At 39.4% G+C, this 16,408-nt stretch overlaps 3 protein-coding genes across 5 annotated transcripts; all 3 read right to left on the reverse strand.

Annotated features, from left to right (window-relative positions):
* Nucleotides 1-5,805: 5,805 nt before the first annotated feature.
* On the reverse strand, nucleotides 5,806-6,484 carry LOC115744465 (putative lipid-binding protein At4g00165). Its single transcript, XM_030679672.1, has one exon. The coding sequence runs from the start codon at nucleotides 6,351-6,353 to the stop codon at nucleotides 5,952-5,954; it is 402 nt and encodes a 133-aa protein (XP_030535532.1). The 5' UTR covers nucleotides 6,354-6,484; the 3' UTR covers nucleotides 5,806-5,951.
* A 541-nt stretch (nucleotides 6,485-7,025) lies between these two features.
* LOC115744464 (14 kDa proline-rich protein DC2.15-like) lies at nucleotides 7,026-7,700 on the reverse strand. The gene has a single exon (XM_030679671.2). The coding sequence runs from the start codon at nucleotides 7,627-7,629 to the stop codon at nucleotides 7,228-7,230; it is 402 nt and encodes a 133-aa protein (XP_030535531.1). The 5' UTR covers nucleotides 7,630-7,700; the 3' UTR covers nucleotides 7,026-7,227.
* Nucleotides 7,701-7,801: 101 nt separating this feature from the next.
* On the reverse strand, nucleotides 7,802-12,148 carry LOC115744462 (spindle and kinetochore-associated protein 1 homolog). Of its 3 annotated transcripts, none has more exons than XM_030679667.2 (9): nucleotides 11,989-12,142; nucleotides 11,779-11,903; nucleotides 11,092-11,204; nucleotides 10,932-11,010; nucleotides 9,978-10,045; nucleotides 9,455-9,560; nucleotides 9,345-9,374; nucleotides 8,974-9,087; nucleotides 7,802-8,196 (listed from the first exon to the last, which is right to left on the reverse strand). In XM_030679667.2, exons 1-9 carry the CDS (start codon nucleotides 12,083-12,085, stop codon nucleotides 8,119-8,121), a joined length of 810 nt encoding a protein of 269 aa, XP_030535527.1. In that variant the 5' UTR covers nucleotides 12,086-12,142; the 3' UTR covers nucleotides 7,802-8,118. The 3 variants fall into 3 exon arrangements, with proteins under 3 accessions (XP_030535527.1, XP_030535525.1, XP_030535526.1); XM_030679665.2 differs by lacking the exon at nucleotides 7,802-8,196 and adding an exon at nucleotides 8,206-8,895 and having other exon boundaries at nucleotides 8,952-9,087; nucleotides 11,077-11,204; nucleotides 11,989-12,148; XM_030679666.2 differs by lacking the exon at nucleotides 7,802-8,196 and adding an exon at nucleotides 8,208-8,895 and having other exon boundaries at nucleotides 8,952-9,087; nucleotides 11,989-12,145.
* Nucleotides 12,149-16,408: the final 4,260 nt, after the last annotated feature.

Here is a 16,408-nt window from a genome sequence, read left to right on the forward strand (position 1 = left end):
TACCTTTGAGCTAAAGGCCTTTTTCAAAATGCAAGTAGTGTTTGGTAAAATGTATTTTAAAAACACAATGAAAAATAATTTTGATGTAAATGCTGTTTGGTGAAAAATGAACTTTGTAAAGTATTTTTACTTTTTGTTTTAAAACGGCGGTCGGCGATGATGGGAGGCGGCGGTCGGCGGTGGCGGCAACCAGTGGTAGCGGTAGCGATGGCGATGAGCGATGGTGTGCGACGATCGATGGTGGGCGGCGGGCGGTAGTGGCGGGTGATGGTCGACGATCGGTGGTAGGCATCGGGAGGCGAGTGACGGTCTGTGAGCGGCGAGGATTGGTGGTGAGCGGTGGCGGTGGCCGACGGCGGCTATGGCGGGCGGGCGGCGATGGTCAGCAGCGGGCAGCGATCGGCTACAGCGGTCGGCGGCGACGGGCTGCAGTGGTCAATGGGCAGCAGTCTACTAAAGTGACAAATTTAAAAGAAAAAAAAAATTAGTTGCATTTCGCAAAAGTCCTTTAGCCTAAAGGTACTTTAGGCTAAAGGACTTTGGCGAGAGGTACTTTGGGCTAAAGAACTTTGGAGAGCATTTGAAAGGCAATTGCATCTTCTTAAAGTGAGACAAAAAATGAACCAAACACCGTTTGCATTTGGCCAAGGGACTTTAGAGCCCCAATGCTCATTCCCAATGCTGAACCAAATAAGGCCAAGGTTACACGATGGATCAACTTAGGTCGTGAATTCCCTTTAATAGAAATATTGACTTTAACATAATGGAAAATACTATAGTGATAGGTCCCCTCTTTCACTCTCTCCGTTGCTTTCCCCCACATTTGTTTCTCCATCCTCATTACTAACTTCATAATTCCTTCTCCCTTCTTTTACATCACTCACCATAGTTTCATGTTCTTGCAAACCGATTTCTTGTCCTCTTTTCTAATTCAATTCAACTGAACTTTGTACTCATACAGGTCAAGCCCAAAAAAAAAAAGGAAATTTTGTGCTAATTCATGATTTTTTTTTGTAGATATTTTACTTTCATGGTTCCAAAATTGTACGAGTCATAATTCTTAACACAGAGAGTTTTTGAGAAAAAAACATTATTCCTCGATTTTCTGTATTCTTTCTTTCATATCTATTACAATGACCTAGAGATCTATATAGAGAGAGAAAAGAAAGACTCCTAAAAAAGGCATAACCTTTAATTTTACTAATTACATTTCATACGTATATTTTATAGCTCATTCTCAATGTAATTGTCTCGAAATCGAATTGACGGCAATTCTTTTCTAATCTGATCTTTCACTATTGGGTTCCATGGGACATGAACAAGTCAGGGTGAGTCATCGCATCGAACTCCTAACATCCATATATCGTCATATGTCACCATGCGTAGGATGCCAAGGGCGATTAAGAGAAAAATTATCTATAAGTTCTTAAATTTATTGTGAGTGGCTAATTCGATTTTAAACATTTTAATTGACACTAAATTAATTCTAAATATCCTTGTTGCCCCGAAGCTCGAGGTCATTTCCTAAAAATTCTTAAATTTATTGTTTGTAGTTAATTCCATTGTAAACATTTTGATTGTACTAATTTAGTTTTAAATATTTTAATAATTTACTAATTTAATCCTAAAATTTTTAAGTTCTAAACATTTTGATGATCTATCAATATAGTTATTTCGGTCAATTATCCAAATAAGAGGTTTAGGACTAAATTGACAAATCTTCAAAATGTGTGACGAAATTGACACAATTGAAAGATTTATGACTAAATTGATAAATAATCGAAAATTTTATGCCTAAATTAGCACAATGATAATGTTTAAGATTGAATTAACTACCGTACAATAAATTTAACATTTTTTGAATAATTATTTCCTACGATTAAGTGTAACACACCCTAATCCTCAGGTCCAGTAGATCCATGAACCAAAGAAAAAGGGAATAGAATAAGTAATGGACCCGAAAGCGACCCTAATACACTTACATATACATAGACTTACAGGTAGAAAGGTGAAATTACAGATGTAACCTCTCATGGGCAACACAGCACTCCCACTAAAATCATGAGTAGGACAACCTTACTAACACATTGGTATAGGATTAAATAACACGGCTTGACTCAAAATAAGAAATCCATGCCGCAAAAAGATGGACACAAATCTCCACCGTTTTAACCAGAGTTAAGCATATGTTCTCTAGGCGCCCTGCACAGCCGTGTGTGGCACTGTTGTGGCCGCCGACACCTCCATCATCCCGGAATCAGCAGAAGAAGCTTTGTCCTCCTGATTGGCTCGGCGGGGGCACGGCGACCCTCGCTTCCTCCACTCTTGGTGGTGGTGGTCGTGGCGGTAGTGGAACCCTCGGCTCACAAACGCTCCGAACAAGGATCCTAGCGCGAAGGCGGCGACGGGCTTCATTGTCGTGCTCATCTCGGAGATCCGATTGGACACCTCGAATCACAAGAGAGGCTGTAGAAGAAATTGTCGTGGGGATTAGTTTGAAGGCTTGGATTGAGATAATTAGACTGAGGGTGGCCTTATATATCAGTTCGAGAAGAAAATTATAAATAAATGTGGGAGTTTCGTATTGCCCAAGGGCCTGTGGGGGACCAGGTCAATGCATATTTGCACCTTCTCCAAGGGAGTTTCGTATTGCCCACGGGCCTGCGGGGGACCAGGTCAATGCATATGTGCCCCTTCTCCAAGGTCAATGTCTTGGTCTGTTTTGATCTTATCCATGTTAGAGATAAGAATAATAGTTTCACTTTGCACGCTGATTTCTACTTGGCAGACGGTGATAGAGTACGAGAAGATTGGTGCAAAAAGGGGTTATCAAGATAAGAACCCAACTAGTCTTGAAGACAAAGTAGCATTCAAAATCCGAATTTACTGTCTAAATTAACACCATGAATGCCCTTTGAAACCGCCATTGACAAGTAAATGGGCTCATCAAAGCAAATTCTTCGAGAAAAGTGTCAAAAATCCTAAACATATTATATTTGTATCAATTAAGTCATAAATATTTTATTGGTACCAATTCAGTCCTAAACATTTTGCATCGGTGTCAATTCTGTCCTAAACCTTTTATTGGTGCCAATTTAGTCATAAATTTTTTTTGTATTTGTGCCAATTCAATCCTAAAACTTTTTGTATTTGTATTAATTGAGTCGATCTAACCAATCTTGATCGAAAATCACCGACGTGGACGTCGGTTGTCCTACGTGGCACGGTTGGCGCCGGCGAGGGCATCGCGACCCCGGCCTAGGGCCGGTAGGGGTCAGCCGGCGAGAATAAAAAAAGAATAAAAAACAAAAAAAAAAAACTAATGGAGTTACAACCAGCCGTGTACAAATTGCAAGAAAAGAAAAAAGAAGGAAAAACAAAAAAAAATTAAAAATACTTAAAATATTAAAATGATATTAAAAAATGCAACGTTAGAGCCAGCCGTGCCACATAAGATAATTGAAGTCCATGCCAGCGATTTTCGATCTAAATTAACTGGATTGACTCAAGTGATACAAATATAAAAGATTTAAGACTGAATTGACACAAATACCAAAAGGTTTATGACTACATTGGCATCAATAAAAGGTTTGGGACTGAATTGATACCAATGCAAAAATTTTATGACCGAATTGATACCAATGCAAAAATTTTATGACTGAATTGACACCATGCAATAGGTTTGGGACTTTTTTGACACTTTTCCCCAAATTCTCCTATTTCTTTTGTGAAGTCGGCAAGCATGGTCGACCGAGAAAGACAAGGGTGGACAACTAGATATTGAGAGTGTTGAGAGTACAAAGCAAAAGCTTAGAGTTAAGCTTGTATATTTTCTCCATGTAAGCTTGTTCAAAAGGCATTTTGAATATTACTCTCATTTGTGCATTTGAGTAATCTTCTCATCAAAACCTTTAAAGTTTCTTCATCCTTTTGGTTCCAACTATTTATTCATTGGTGAGCACTATTAATTAAAGTCTATATCACGTGACATATTGATATTTGGCAAACATCCTCACTCGTTAAACTAATTACACCATGAATGATAGTGTATATGTTTATTGTAAACAAGGTACATTTAGCAACTCATCCAACAAGGAAAAAGTTTAAAAAAAAAAAATTCTAGACCTATTGCATCTGTATCAATTCAGTTTTAAATTTTTCAATTGGACCAATTTAGTCCTAAATATTTTTATATTGGTCCAATCGAGTCTATCTAGCCAATTTAGGCTGAAAATTGCTAATGTAGTCGGCCATACTACATGACATGACCGGCACTAACATCGATTTTTAAAGAAAAAAATTTACAACATTTTTGAATTTTTTTCTTTCTTTTTTTCATGTTTTTCCTTCCATGGCCTATGGCCATGGCCGGCGAGGACTAGCCTCGCCTAAGCGAGAGTTGACTCCGCCAGGCCTTACTTGTGGGCCAAGGGCGACCCTCGCTCATGCTTCGCCTACCGGGCACATGCAATGATATGAAAAGAAAAAAAATCAATAAAAATATTAGAAATATCCACGTCAACATCAGCGGTGCCATGGAAAAAATGTCATAAAAAGTCTTTAATTTATTGCATTTATGCTAATTTAGTCATAAACCTATTGCATTGTGTCAATTCAATCCTAAACCTTTTGCATTTGTGCTAATTCAATCCTAAACATTTTACATTATGCCAATTAAATCAAAAACCTTTCATTGGTGCCAATTCAATCCTAAAACTTTTGTATTTGTGTAAATTGAGTCAATCCGACCAATTTCGATCGAAAATTCACCGACGTGGACGTTGATTGTTCTATGTGGCACGACTAACGCCGACTTGAATATTTTTTTATATTTTTTCGATATTTTTTAAATAAATTTTAATAAATATTTCCATTTTTTCTTCTTTTTCTTTTCTCTCAAGCATTAAAATATTATTAAAAATATTAAAAAAATATTAAAAAATATCCACTTTGGCGCCAACCATGTTATGTAGGACAACCGATATCCACGTTAATGATTTTTCGATTAAATTTTTCCAGATTGACTCAATTAACACAAATGCAAAAAGTTTATGACTAAAATGGCACAAATACAAAAAGGTTAGAACCGAATTGGCATTAATAAAAAATTTATGACTGAATTGGCATCAATACAAAAGATTTAGGACTGAATTGGCACCGATAAAAGGTTTAGAACTGAATTGGCATCAATAAAATAAAATTATAACTTTTTTGACACTTTTCTCGTCGTACCACGTAAGATTGCTAACGTCAACATTAGCAATTTTCGACTAAAATTAATCGGTTTGGCTCAATTATAAAAATATGAAAAAATTTATGACTCAATTAACATAATTAAAGAGTTCAGGATTGAATTAGTAATGCAATAAATTCAGAACTCTTGGGACAATTTAAGCGTCCTTTCTAACATACAAGTAGTTGAAATCGGAGTTGAAAGAGTGTTTGCTCGGGTACTTGCCTCATGGCACCTCTTTTTGGCTCTGTGCTTGCCACGTAGCACGACACTTGGCATTGGCCCAATAAGTTTACCGATTATTTGCATGTACTCCTGCGGTTTTACACTTTCAAATGCTAAAAAATTAGAGAGAGTCAATGTCTAAAGCATCTGCAAATGCTAAAAAAAGATTTTATCTAGATTTAAACTCAGTCAAAATAACTAATTAAACTTAGCCAAAATAATTCAATTAATTTATGTAGGATAGAAAGGTGCGTTTGTCGTAAAAGAAAAAAAAAAAAGTACATACTGCGTTGATACATGACAAATAGTACAGACAAGTTGTCTAGCTCACGAGTTTACCATCAAGATTTAAAATCATGATACCACCAAGTTTCTTTCATAAAATACCATCAATGCACTTGATCAGTCTCCTAAATGAAGATTCTTCATTTCATTTGAACGAGAACTTCACTAACGTTCTGAAGAGCAAATCGCACGCAGCTAAACCTCAATTTCAAGCACACAGAAATCCTTGGGGAACCTTTTTCTCACAACCATTCACAAGCAAGCTGAGAGCGACCGGAACTTTGATCTTCACGAGGCCCAGCACGTTAGCCTTGATTGCAGTGCACAAGCATAATGCAGCTTCGAGATCAGCAAGCCCCGCCACGAGGGTGCAGCATTCCTTGCTGGGTTTGGCGCCGATGTTCTCGGTGACCAGTCCGAGCCAGCTTCCGCAGACCCCGAACTTCAGCGTGTCTTTGGGGCACTTCCCGGGCCCTTTCGGGGCTGGCGGCAGAGAAGGCGACGGGACTTTTGGCGGGCACGGGAGGTTGTCGGACGAGACGCAAGGGAAGGAGATGATGCTGAGCAGAACCACAATGGTTACCGGAGTCCTAAGACACTTGGGAGCCATCTTCAAGAAATGAAACAAGGTGAATGCTATGGGAAAAGTGTGAATGTAGCGAGTGTGGGAGAGGTTCAATCAATCATGTTGGTTTTTATAGACAGTACAGCACTAGAGGATAAGTTAGTAAGACTAGTGGTGCTTGTTTGGCCATGAAATGGAGTTGTAGCAAGATCTTTATAGGAGAGACAGACTGGCCATCACACGCTCACATAGAGAGAGGTTGGCTATTCAAATTGTGGCCAAGGAGATTTCTCGTTGTTTCATAGTGGATGAGGAGTGGCCTGATGATTCATGGCCATCGTCTCTTCTTGTTGAGATGCTTGTGTAAGTTGTGTTAGATAAATCCCACATCAGAGAATTTGAGCAATCAATATATCTTAATTTGTTCATAACTCATTGGTTTAAGATTTTGAATAAAGATGGATCCAACTAGATATACTAACGAGCTCGAACTTAGGCTCCCTCTTGGCGATCTCTCCAAGTGAATGTATCGGACCATTGATGTGTGCGCGTGCACATATGTATACATATTATAATTCCAAAGATAATAGGCATATTGCTCGAAGACAGGAAGAGCAGGCAAGTCCAGTCGTCTCAAGCAGCTAGGACAAGTTTGTGCTACGACTCCTCATATGCTAAATGAAAAGGAAATGGAACAAAGAAAAACTAGCACCAGAGTAACACGAGCAACAATGTATCTTTATTGAGGTTGTATTGATGGATGAAATCATATTCCATTTCGATCAACGAATCACCCAGCTGCTAAAGAAGGTGATAATCTTATTCCAATCAAGATGGACGAGAATGAACGAAACGATGACCAGACACAACTGAAGAGAAGAAGGAAAACCAAAAGTGGCGGGAGCGAGAACAATGTGCTCTAAGCACATGGGAAGCCTTTTGGGACACCCTTCCCACAGTAGTTCAGGAGCAAGCTCAGAGAAATGGGAACGTTAAGGTTGATCCCCAAGATGTTGGCATTGATGGCAGTGCAGAGGCAGACCACAGCCTCGAGGTCTGCGAGCCCTTCGATGAGACTGCAGCAAGGAGTCTTTGGTGGGGTCCCCACAACAAGGTACAACAAGTCGTTCAGCAAGTTGGCGCACACCCCAAGCTTGAGGGTGTCCTTCGGGCAAGCGGCAGCAGCCAGGGATGGTGGTGATGGGTGTTTGGGTGTCTTTGGAGGCAGCGGCAGGCAGGGAACATGAGTCGAGCTCACCATAGTGAAGAAGAGGAGGTTGACGAGGAGGATAGCGGCAGTCGTGACAGTTTGAGAAGCCATTTCAGTGGAAATCAGACATCCAAGGACTGCAATTAAGGAAGGCCCTAGGATTGCTTGTAACTCGTCATCTTGGCTCAGCTTCATAAAGAAGAAAGAAAATTCCTATATTCTAGCGCTAACAGGTTTATCAACTGGCATCTAAGCAAAGTCGGTGTCAACTTGATGCAACAGATTAACGAGAAAATTTCAATGCCCGGGTACCCTTTCATTTTTCAAAGCTACATGTGTGAGGTCCAATCATTCCCAACAATGAATAATAAAAATAACAGTTCACAAGAAAGCAGGAAAGCCGGCTCCAAGAGCAGGGACATAACTAGGGAAAAAACGAGAGACACAGAACTTATCTTGATAAAAACCGTCAAATCATGTTCTCTGTACACAGCAGGAAATTTCAGGAACAAGAACCCACGGTGTACAGAGGAAGAGAATAACTAACATTAGATGAAGAGGGACGAGCAATTGATCATCAGGTTGGCCATGCAGTAACCTTCAATGAGGCTTCAGTAATATAATAACACGGTTATGACCACTCCTAATCTCACTTATCCGACCAAGGTGCCGAAGAACCTACAAGAATGAAATGCACGAGGATGATAGTTTCACTGAACTAAAAGGCCATTCATGAGTAAACATAACTTTATTGACAACCCCATGAGAATTTCAGCCTATGACACGAAAAAAAAAAGGCTGGCACATCTATGTGAGCTAGACCCAAAAAACCAATGCATTTCATGAGCAAAATTAATAACAGACAACCAATTTGGGGAGAGACGCTTTTGCTCTGTATGGACATTGAGTAATCAATTATACTTCTGCTAATGGTGCTTGGCCACACATTGGACTGATGCTGAAGCGGCAGATGATTAATGGCAACTACCATTTTATGCAGCAACCAAAATGTTCTAAGAGTTTACTAGTACCGTCTCTAACAATATGTTCCTCCATGGAAGCCCAGTAACTCATAAGAATTAATGATTCTGGCAATAAACACTCAAGCTATTGCAGGTTCCCCACAAACATAACTAGAAAGCCTTATGCATCCCTCTTCTGAAGTTATGCCAAAAGTACGTAATGTTCAACTATACTCCAATTTCCAAAAGTCAGGATTTATTTTGTTTGAGGTGCACAGAAGCTGTCACACTTCAAACATGGAACCCCCAAAAACATCACACCAGCCAAAGACGCAAATACTAGGTCAATCCATGTCAAATAGGTAATGATCAAAACCCAAATTAGGAGATCCAAGTTCACCCGATTTCAGATGGACTAGGTACAAGCATGCACATAGTCAAAGACCTTAAACAAGGAATTTTTTAGGTGGAAAAACAGAAGATGGTTACTCACAGTCAGTATCGCTTTCCCTGTGTTGTCAAGCTTCAGATTTGGTCCTCTTATGTCAGACTCAAGAAAGAAATGTTTTCCTTTTATGCCTTCTATCATTGCAATGTCTCTGAGTTCCTGCATGATGAATGAGAATAAAGAGAACTAAAGATAAAAAATGACACTGTCCGCAAATTTGATGAATCGTCAGTATGCTCAACCATAGCCCGTACTTCATGTTAGACACTGTTCTAATCTCAAATCGTGTGTTCTAAAGCAACCGCTAGAAACAAGTCAGGAAGGTTAATTTCAACTCTGACAGATACAAGGGTCAACCGCAGTGAGAGCAGATAGTTGAGGTGGTTTATGCATTCTGTCCAGTGAAGTATACTTACCAGTGCCTTCTCCCAAAGACTTTCTTGCACCTTGACAACAACAAAAAATCATCAGTGATACTATAAGTCGATATCAGACACCGCAATACGAGAGTCACAAGTAAGTAAACCTTCTTTTTTGGGGCCAGAATAAGTTGTGCATTTGCCTCAGCATAAGCAGCCATGTCATTAATAGCTGCATTGACCTTCTCTAATGTGAGTCTTCCTCTCATGTATCTGCAATTAAAGAGAAAAGTTGGGTATTTTAATCATCTATGAGTAAAAAGGAATCTTTGAAAATGAGACTAGTTACATTACTCATTGTAGTCCCCTTTCCCAATCATTTAGCCAGTAAGAAGAAACAGGCTAACAAGAAGAGCGCGACGTAGGTGCAGTGACTCTTCCTGAATATTCAAGCTAAGATTTGGCGATAGTTGGCTGAAATTCACAAATGGACCTGACTTCTCTGAATAATAGTCCTTTCTGTCATTAAGGTGTATACTATCTATAACCAGTGCTTTGCGGTTATACTCTATGCCTTTATAAGCAACTGCAATGGCCAAATGACGCGGCCAAATGACACTGCCAAATGACACTGAAACAAGACCCCTGTAATAGCAAACCTAAAATAGCAATAGATTGGAAGCTACTTACGATGACAGTGAATCCAATTCATCTGCCGAAATGAACCACAGCAGTGGAGAAACTTGTCCCTTTTTCTCCTGGAAAAATGCCAATTTATAAAGGGTGATTGTCAGAAGTGCCTTGCACATGGTAAATGACATTTATTGCAACGAGAACTAACTGGAGAAAATGAAAAAGAAACCCATCAAGTCATTTTCAAAGATGATTACAGTGGAGCAACATAATGAAGAATGATTGTGCCATCAGGCTATTTTAAGAATAAAAGAACCTAAAATTTCACTAATATCGGTAGAATTTAAAACCCATCAAAACAAGAACAGTAGATTGCAGACTTTTAACATTGTAGTTATGTGGAAAGTACTGTGAAGAGTTCTCGAATGTATAAGGTCATTTATCTGCTAACAATGCATCATTCAATGAAAGCACTTCTATTTTATTAGCTTGATTCAGTAATTCCATCAATTTCAAAGTGGGGTTGCAAGTTGGGTTTTGGCATCTCTTTGCTTTGAATTTATGAGGCTGTCCGCAGCCAGTTCAAAATGCATGCAATTGAAAACCTCACCATCACGTCATCGGTTGTTACCCTTGATGTAGAGAGACCGTTAAAATGTTGCATATATATACAGAAGGTGTTACCAAGATCACCTGGAGGAACTTTTTTACTACTATTTTAAACATTCATATGGCGGCCCTTCCAATCATTATTGTCATTAATGTATGAAAAGCATGCTTGAATCCAACAGAACATGCCAGATAATCTGCTAAGTTTTTAACTGGAATGTCACGAGAAGTTAATATGGACAAAATGAGATTTCTAATGCTCTGCAAGTTAGTTCAGACATCAGCATACCATGTACCAAATGAGCACACTCTAGCCTACAAGCCTCGCCTAATTTACTGAGTAATAGCTTTTCACTTTAATCGGCCTTTTTCCACGATCTTTCAGCACATTGTTGCATTTACCTTGGGTATTGTGACAGGCTCTCCCTCAAGCTTCAAATTCCCAACAACAGGATGTTGGTTACCAGCATCATGCAGCCCGCTGTGAACAAAAGCAAGTGAGAACTGCAAACGCCATCATAAATCTAAAGATCTTTATACAAAACACATTTTATTTAACCACCAGCTAATCGTATCTGCATTTAACGTCGTCATTTTTTCCGGCACAAGAGAGGGAACATGGATAGATAAACTCTGCAATTTCTTCTTCTGCCTTAGTGATGCCTCAATAAGCTTCTGCAGTTAAAGCCATGATGTAATGAGATGGACAATGGGGGTAAAAGGAAGGGAAAGAATCACAGATCCTCCAGCAGTTCAACTTTTTCTGGATGCAATGGAGAGATATGAGCAAATTAATATAGAAGGAAGAAAATGAACATCTGAATATTCAAATGCTGGCAAATAATGTTCCTTTCAGTCTCATCCTTTTGCCATACTATATCTCAGCCAAAAACAACTCAAAAAGAAGAGTTGTTCCCCCAAATTTAATAGAAGGATTTAGACACGACAGAATTGGTAGCATCCCAGTTTCCTTAAACCAGAATGTAAGCACTTGAGAACCACAATTAAAGAAAGAAACTTTACGATTGAGAAATGTATTTTGGACTTCAAGAACAACGTTTCTACCCCCTATCAGGACACCTTTATACATTTCCACCGAAGCAATCATCTCGCCAATCATAAATTAGCAGGAGGAAGGAAAAAACAATCCCTAACAGACCTAAATTTAACAAGTAACCAAAATTCCAGATCGAGACTAATTTCCCGATTAACGGACGCTTTTCAAAGGGGAAAATGAGAGGAGACCTACTTTGGCTTTAGGGATGGCTTCGGTCTCGTCGCGCAGCCGGTCCTTGATGGCCTGCACCTGAAGCTCCATGGCCTTCAAGGCGGCGTCGACCGCCGACAGATCGGTGATGCTGGTCCCCGGATACACTGTCCGACCAATCGGAGCAGCACGAGAGGAATCACAAATCGAGATTGAGTTCGATTGAGGACAGGGATCGAGTTTGGGACTCACTGTTTCGAGCGATGACGAGCTCCTGAAGATCGGCCACTCGATTGTTGAAGGCGGCGATGAGTGAGTCCAGCGAAGCCCCGGCATTCTTCACCTCCATCTCTCTCTCTCTCTCTCTCTCGCTCGGGGGTGATTTGAATCCAAAGAAGTGATTTTTGGCGGCATGCATTCGAACTTTCTAAGGGATTCTTTTTTTTTTTTTTTGTCCTAAGCTTTCTAAGGGATTCGAGGAGGGGTTCAATTGCTAAAAGTTGTTGGGGGACTAGCCAAAACCAAAGAGAAAACAACTTGGGGCCTTGCAGTTTAATATCGAAAATATTTGGCACCTAAAATTAATGAACGATAAATATTTTCATTGTCCGTGAAAATATTTAAATATATATTATTTTCAATAATGAAAAAAAATATATTGAATAATTATTTTAAGTAATTATTTTGAGAAAAAAATTTCTAAATTATTTATTTTGCACGGAACAAACGGAGCCTGAAAAGGAAAATCGGCTAAAATTTTTATGGGTACTCATTCAAATTTGCCCTTGCATTGAATTGGAGAGAGATCAAAGGGCCACAAAAAGGAGTTATGGAAAGGAAATTGAGGGTATAAACATAAATTGCTTAAGAGTATGCATGTAGCGCGACTAGTCTATATGCGCGAGCTAAAAATGGTCTCCCGTGTTTGGCTGCAAGAACAAAAACCCTAATTTTCACATCATCCGTGTGATGACGCACATAAACTCTGATTAATTTTCATAAGTTGCCGGAAAGCTAATCCTAATCATGAGGAGGGAATAGGGGAGGAGAGGAACAATCATGGCCATCGCGGATGATCACCATCGTCATGGTCATAGTTCCTGGTGTTGCCTCCACGACAATGGTCACCTAAGAACAATGACCACCCCTGTCTAGTCTCTCTCGATCCAACTCAATATATATGCCATACGGTCAAACCAGGGCTAAGACCATTACGAGGTGATCAAGTTCCTAGGAGACGGCCCCGAATAATCTCTCCATTTCTATCGGGCATTGTAATTTCCAAATTAAACCATAGGAGACTTATGTATATATAAATGCAAAGCTCAGGTGAAAGCCCACTATTCCCCTCTAGTTGACAAATTGCAATTCGTGGTCGTGAAGAAATCCCAACAACAACAACAACAACAACAACAACAACAACAACAATAATAATAATAATATGTGCTTGGACTTTGGAGATATACATACAAAGATGATCAATTGGGTGGTGCGGGAAAATAAGGTGGCGTGCAATATCATCCACTGAATCACCCTCGGAAATGCGGCATTTGTGGAATTTAGGGTTTTTGTTTCGTTGCTTCGATCGATATTTTATGTTTTTTTTTTTCATTTAATTGAGAAACATTGGGATACTAGAATGTCGGTTCAATCGCATGTATCCTTATACAATATGAATTTCCCGCCGCTTCCACCGGCTCGACGGTTTGTTCCATACTGGTGAAAGTGGGGTGTTATTAATACACAGGTGAAAAGTAATTTATTAATTGATCATATTTCACAAGAATTAGCCTCGTTAGATAAATGAAAACGTTAAAGTTTTTGGCCAAAAATAAAGTCCAAAATTATTAAGGTCATGTTAGATGAATACATAGTTTAATATTTAGTAATTGTAACACTCTTTTTCCCGCATAAACTAGACTTTAACCTAAACCTAATGCTTACAAATATATAATCGGAAAAAAAAAATAGAAGTCTACAAATATTTGAACTTATAACCCTCCTACTCTTATACTAAATAATATTTTGTGGGAGAGATTGTCTAACCAGTCCTACACCCGATTTCTGGAAAAAAAAAATGACATGAAAAACAATACTAGAATTTCGCACAAAGGTTTAGGACATAATTGGCAAAATTTGATAAGTTTAGGACTTAATTAGCATCTATACAATAGGATTGTGACCAATTTAGTAATTTTCTCAATCTTCGTAAGATCACTACCGATTTTTATAAAAGCTGAAGTTATCATATGAAGACGAGGTGGTACCCTAACTTGGATGACTATATATTGTTAGAAGAGAAACTAACAATTTTGCCAAATATCTACGAGCATCATAGTATGTATGTATGTATGTATGTATGTATGTATGCAGCATGTCAAATATCTAGAAGAGTTCGATTTAAATGCTCATGCAAACAAGTTCATACGCAGCTGAAACGAATTTGAAAATCAAGACTCAAGACGTGACACATCGAGACTCAAAATTCGAATATTGAAACAATTTTGTTTACTCTTGAAAAAGTATGAATGCATGTCCAGAGGCAAGTCTTGTCCCAATTACTCAAGAATCGTTACAGGGCATATGACATCCATATGGAAGAATGCATTTTTCGATTTCACTCTTGAAAAGCTTTTATCCTAGAGTTGGAAGTCTTGCTGAGAGCGCATACTCAATAAGTACTTCGCTCAAACTATCAAATGATGTTTGCTAGTAAAGAGTTCATTCAGATAGAGGTCATTGAGATAGAGACGCCTTCAAGTTGTGGGATCGGGAACCGGTCGAAGAAGTCTTGCCCTAGGGACGTAAATGCACGGCTCGCCGAGATTTTGAGATGAACAGGGGATACTTGGGGAGGAAGGATCAAAAGAACGATGACTTTGAAGTCAAATCGTACGGATTCGGAAGGTTTTTATCCTAGTTTGAACGGTGGTCACGCCTTCATCTGAATCCGTTCGACCCGATTTTTGCGGCGTTGGGATGCTTCAGAACGGACAACGAAAGTAGGAAATGGCTACCGTCCCGGCTTCGGAATAAGGGCGACTGATATTGTGGGGTCAAAAAATGACTGCGATCGGGGTGGTGATATGGGTGTCAATATGCTTGTTTTAGTCCTACTGATCCAAATTCACTGTCGGATTCGGGTTTTAAGTGTAAGTCTTGTTCGGACGAGTGTAATCCAGTTTTGAGGTTTAAAACATGGTCTGGGTTTTGTAACTCCAATCAACTTTTGATAAAGTCCCCTCAACCCTAGGTCCAACGTGATGATTTTCGGAAATGAGGGGCAAAATTTCGGGCGACAAACACGTTAACCCACTGGATTTTTAGAATTGATATTTTTTGCTCTTTTTCTCTCTTATTGTTCTTGTTATTCTTGTTCCGTAACTCCTCTACCTACATCCATGATAGTAGATGCTGCTCGCCATTAGTGGCGTCATGGCTTCGGACGTAGCTTGTCGCTCAATTCGTCCTTAGGGTCTCTCTCCCGTTATGTGTGTGTGTCTAAGCGTGCATGCAGCGCTACAAACGAAGGTCACTTCCTAAATTGAAACTCACCAGCCTCTGGTGATCTAGACTGTAGATCGCTTGGAACAATCGACCCCCTACCTAAACCATTCACACGACAAACCATCACAAGAATCGGATCTCGTCCTTCACTCGGCCGGGGGTGGGGGGCGAGAGAGAGAGAGAGAGAGAGAGATGGGTAGCAACGGTGAGGGGTGGCGGAGGCAACAACGAGTGACCGTGTCTCGGATATTGACAGAGGTTGAGAGAGGCTTTGGGGCACAATAGAGGTTGAGCTATAGGCTAGAGAGCGGACAAAAAGGGATTTTCCAATTAGGGCTTTGATCGGTAGGGTTGTATAATTCTTTAGAAAACTATGAGAACAGTTTTAATGAACTCTACTGAATACGGGATATGGCTTAATCTAAATCATCATACATGTCAACTATCTAGAATGGACAAATTGAGGATATGATTATCCCCTGAAATTTAGAGGTATCTCTATCCCATAAGCTCCTAAAACATTGATGGCCAATAAACACGAGCAAGCATATTGGGAATCGATCACAATGGGTGACAACATTTTCTAGCTGTTGTACATGGATGTTGAGGGAGAATGTGTTGACACAAAAGGAGCAAAGCACAATTTTAAGTGAAGCCAAATCGACAAAGAAGGGAACAAAGTAGGAAAAGCATTCAAGACCTTACAAATAAGCATGCATTCCAGCTAAGTAAACCCTAATCAAGAAGCCAAGATGTTCATCTTAAATCACAATGTTATTCATGTTTTCCAAGGGGTAGGTGACCAAACAGGAAAAGCGAATGAAGTGAGTGCTAAAAACAGAAGGAAAAAAAAAAAAAAAGGAACGGCTGGAGCTAAGAATCAAAGAAGTAAACCTCCCAATGAGTTGAGATTCGCAATGGCTCTTCCTAATCAGGACCAACCTTGCATTAAGAGATGCAAATTCTTCACCCATATCGGATTTTTACATGCATGTTTTAAGAGATTGTGAGTGATGCTTGGTCAGATAAAATTGATATGATTGAGTGATAGGAAGGTTATAAATAGACAATTGAATAAAAATGAGTCATAGTTGTACCCGATTCAATATTTGACACGTGACTTGATATAGTAAATACCTAGCATTATTCAAGAGATTGCATAAGG

This window comes from Rhodamnia argentea, chromosome 9 (genome assembly GCF_020921035.1).
Source record: "Rhodamnia argentea isolate NSW1041297 chromosome 9, ASM2092103v1, whole genome shotgun sequence".
Lineage (NCBI taxonomy): Eukaryota > Viridiplantae > Streptophyta > Magnoliopsida > Myrtales > Myrtaceae > Rhodamnia > Rhodamnia argentea.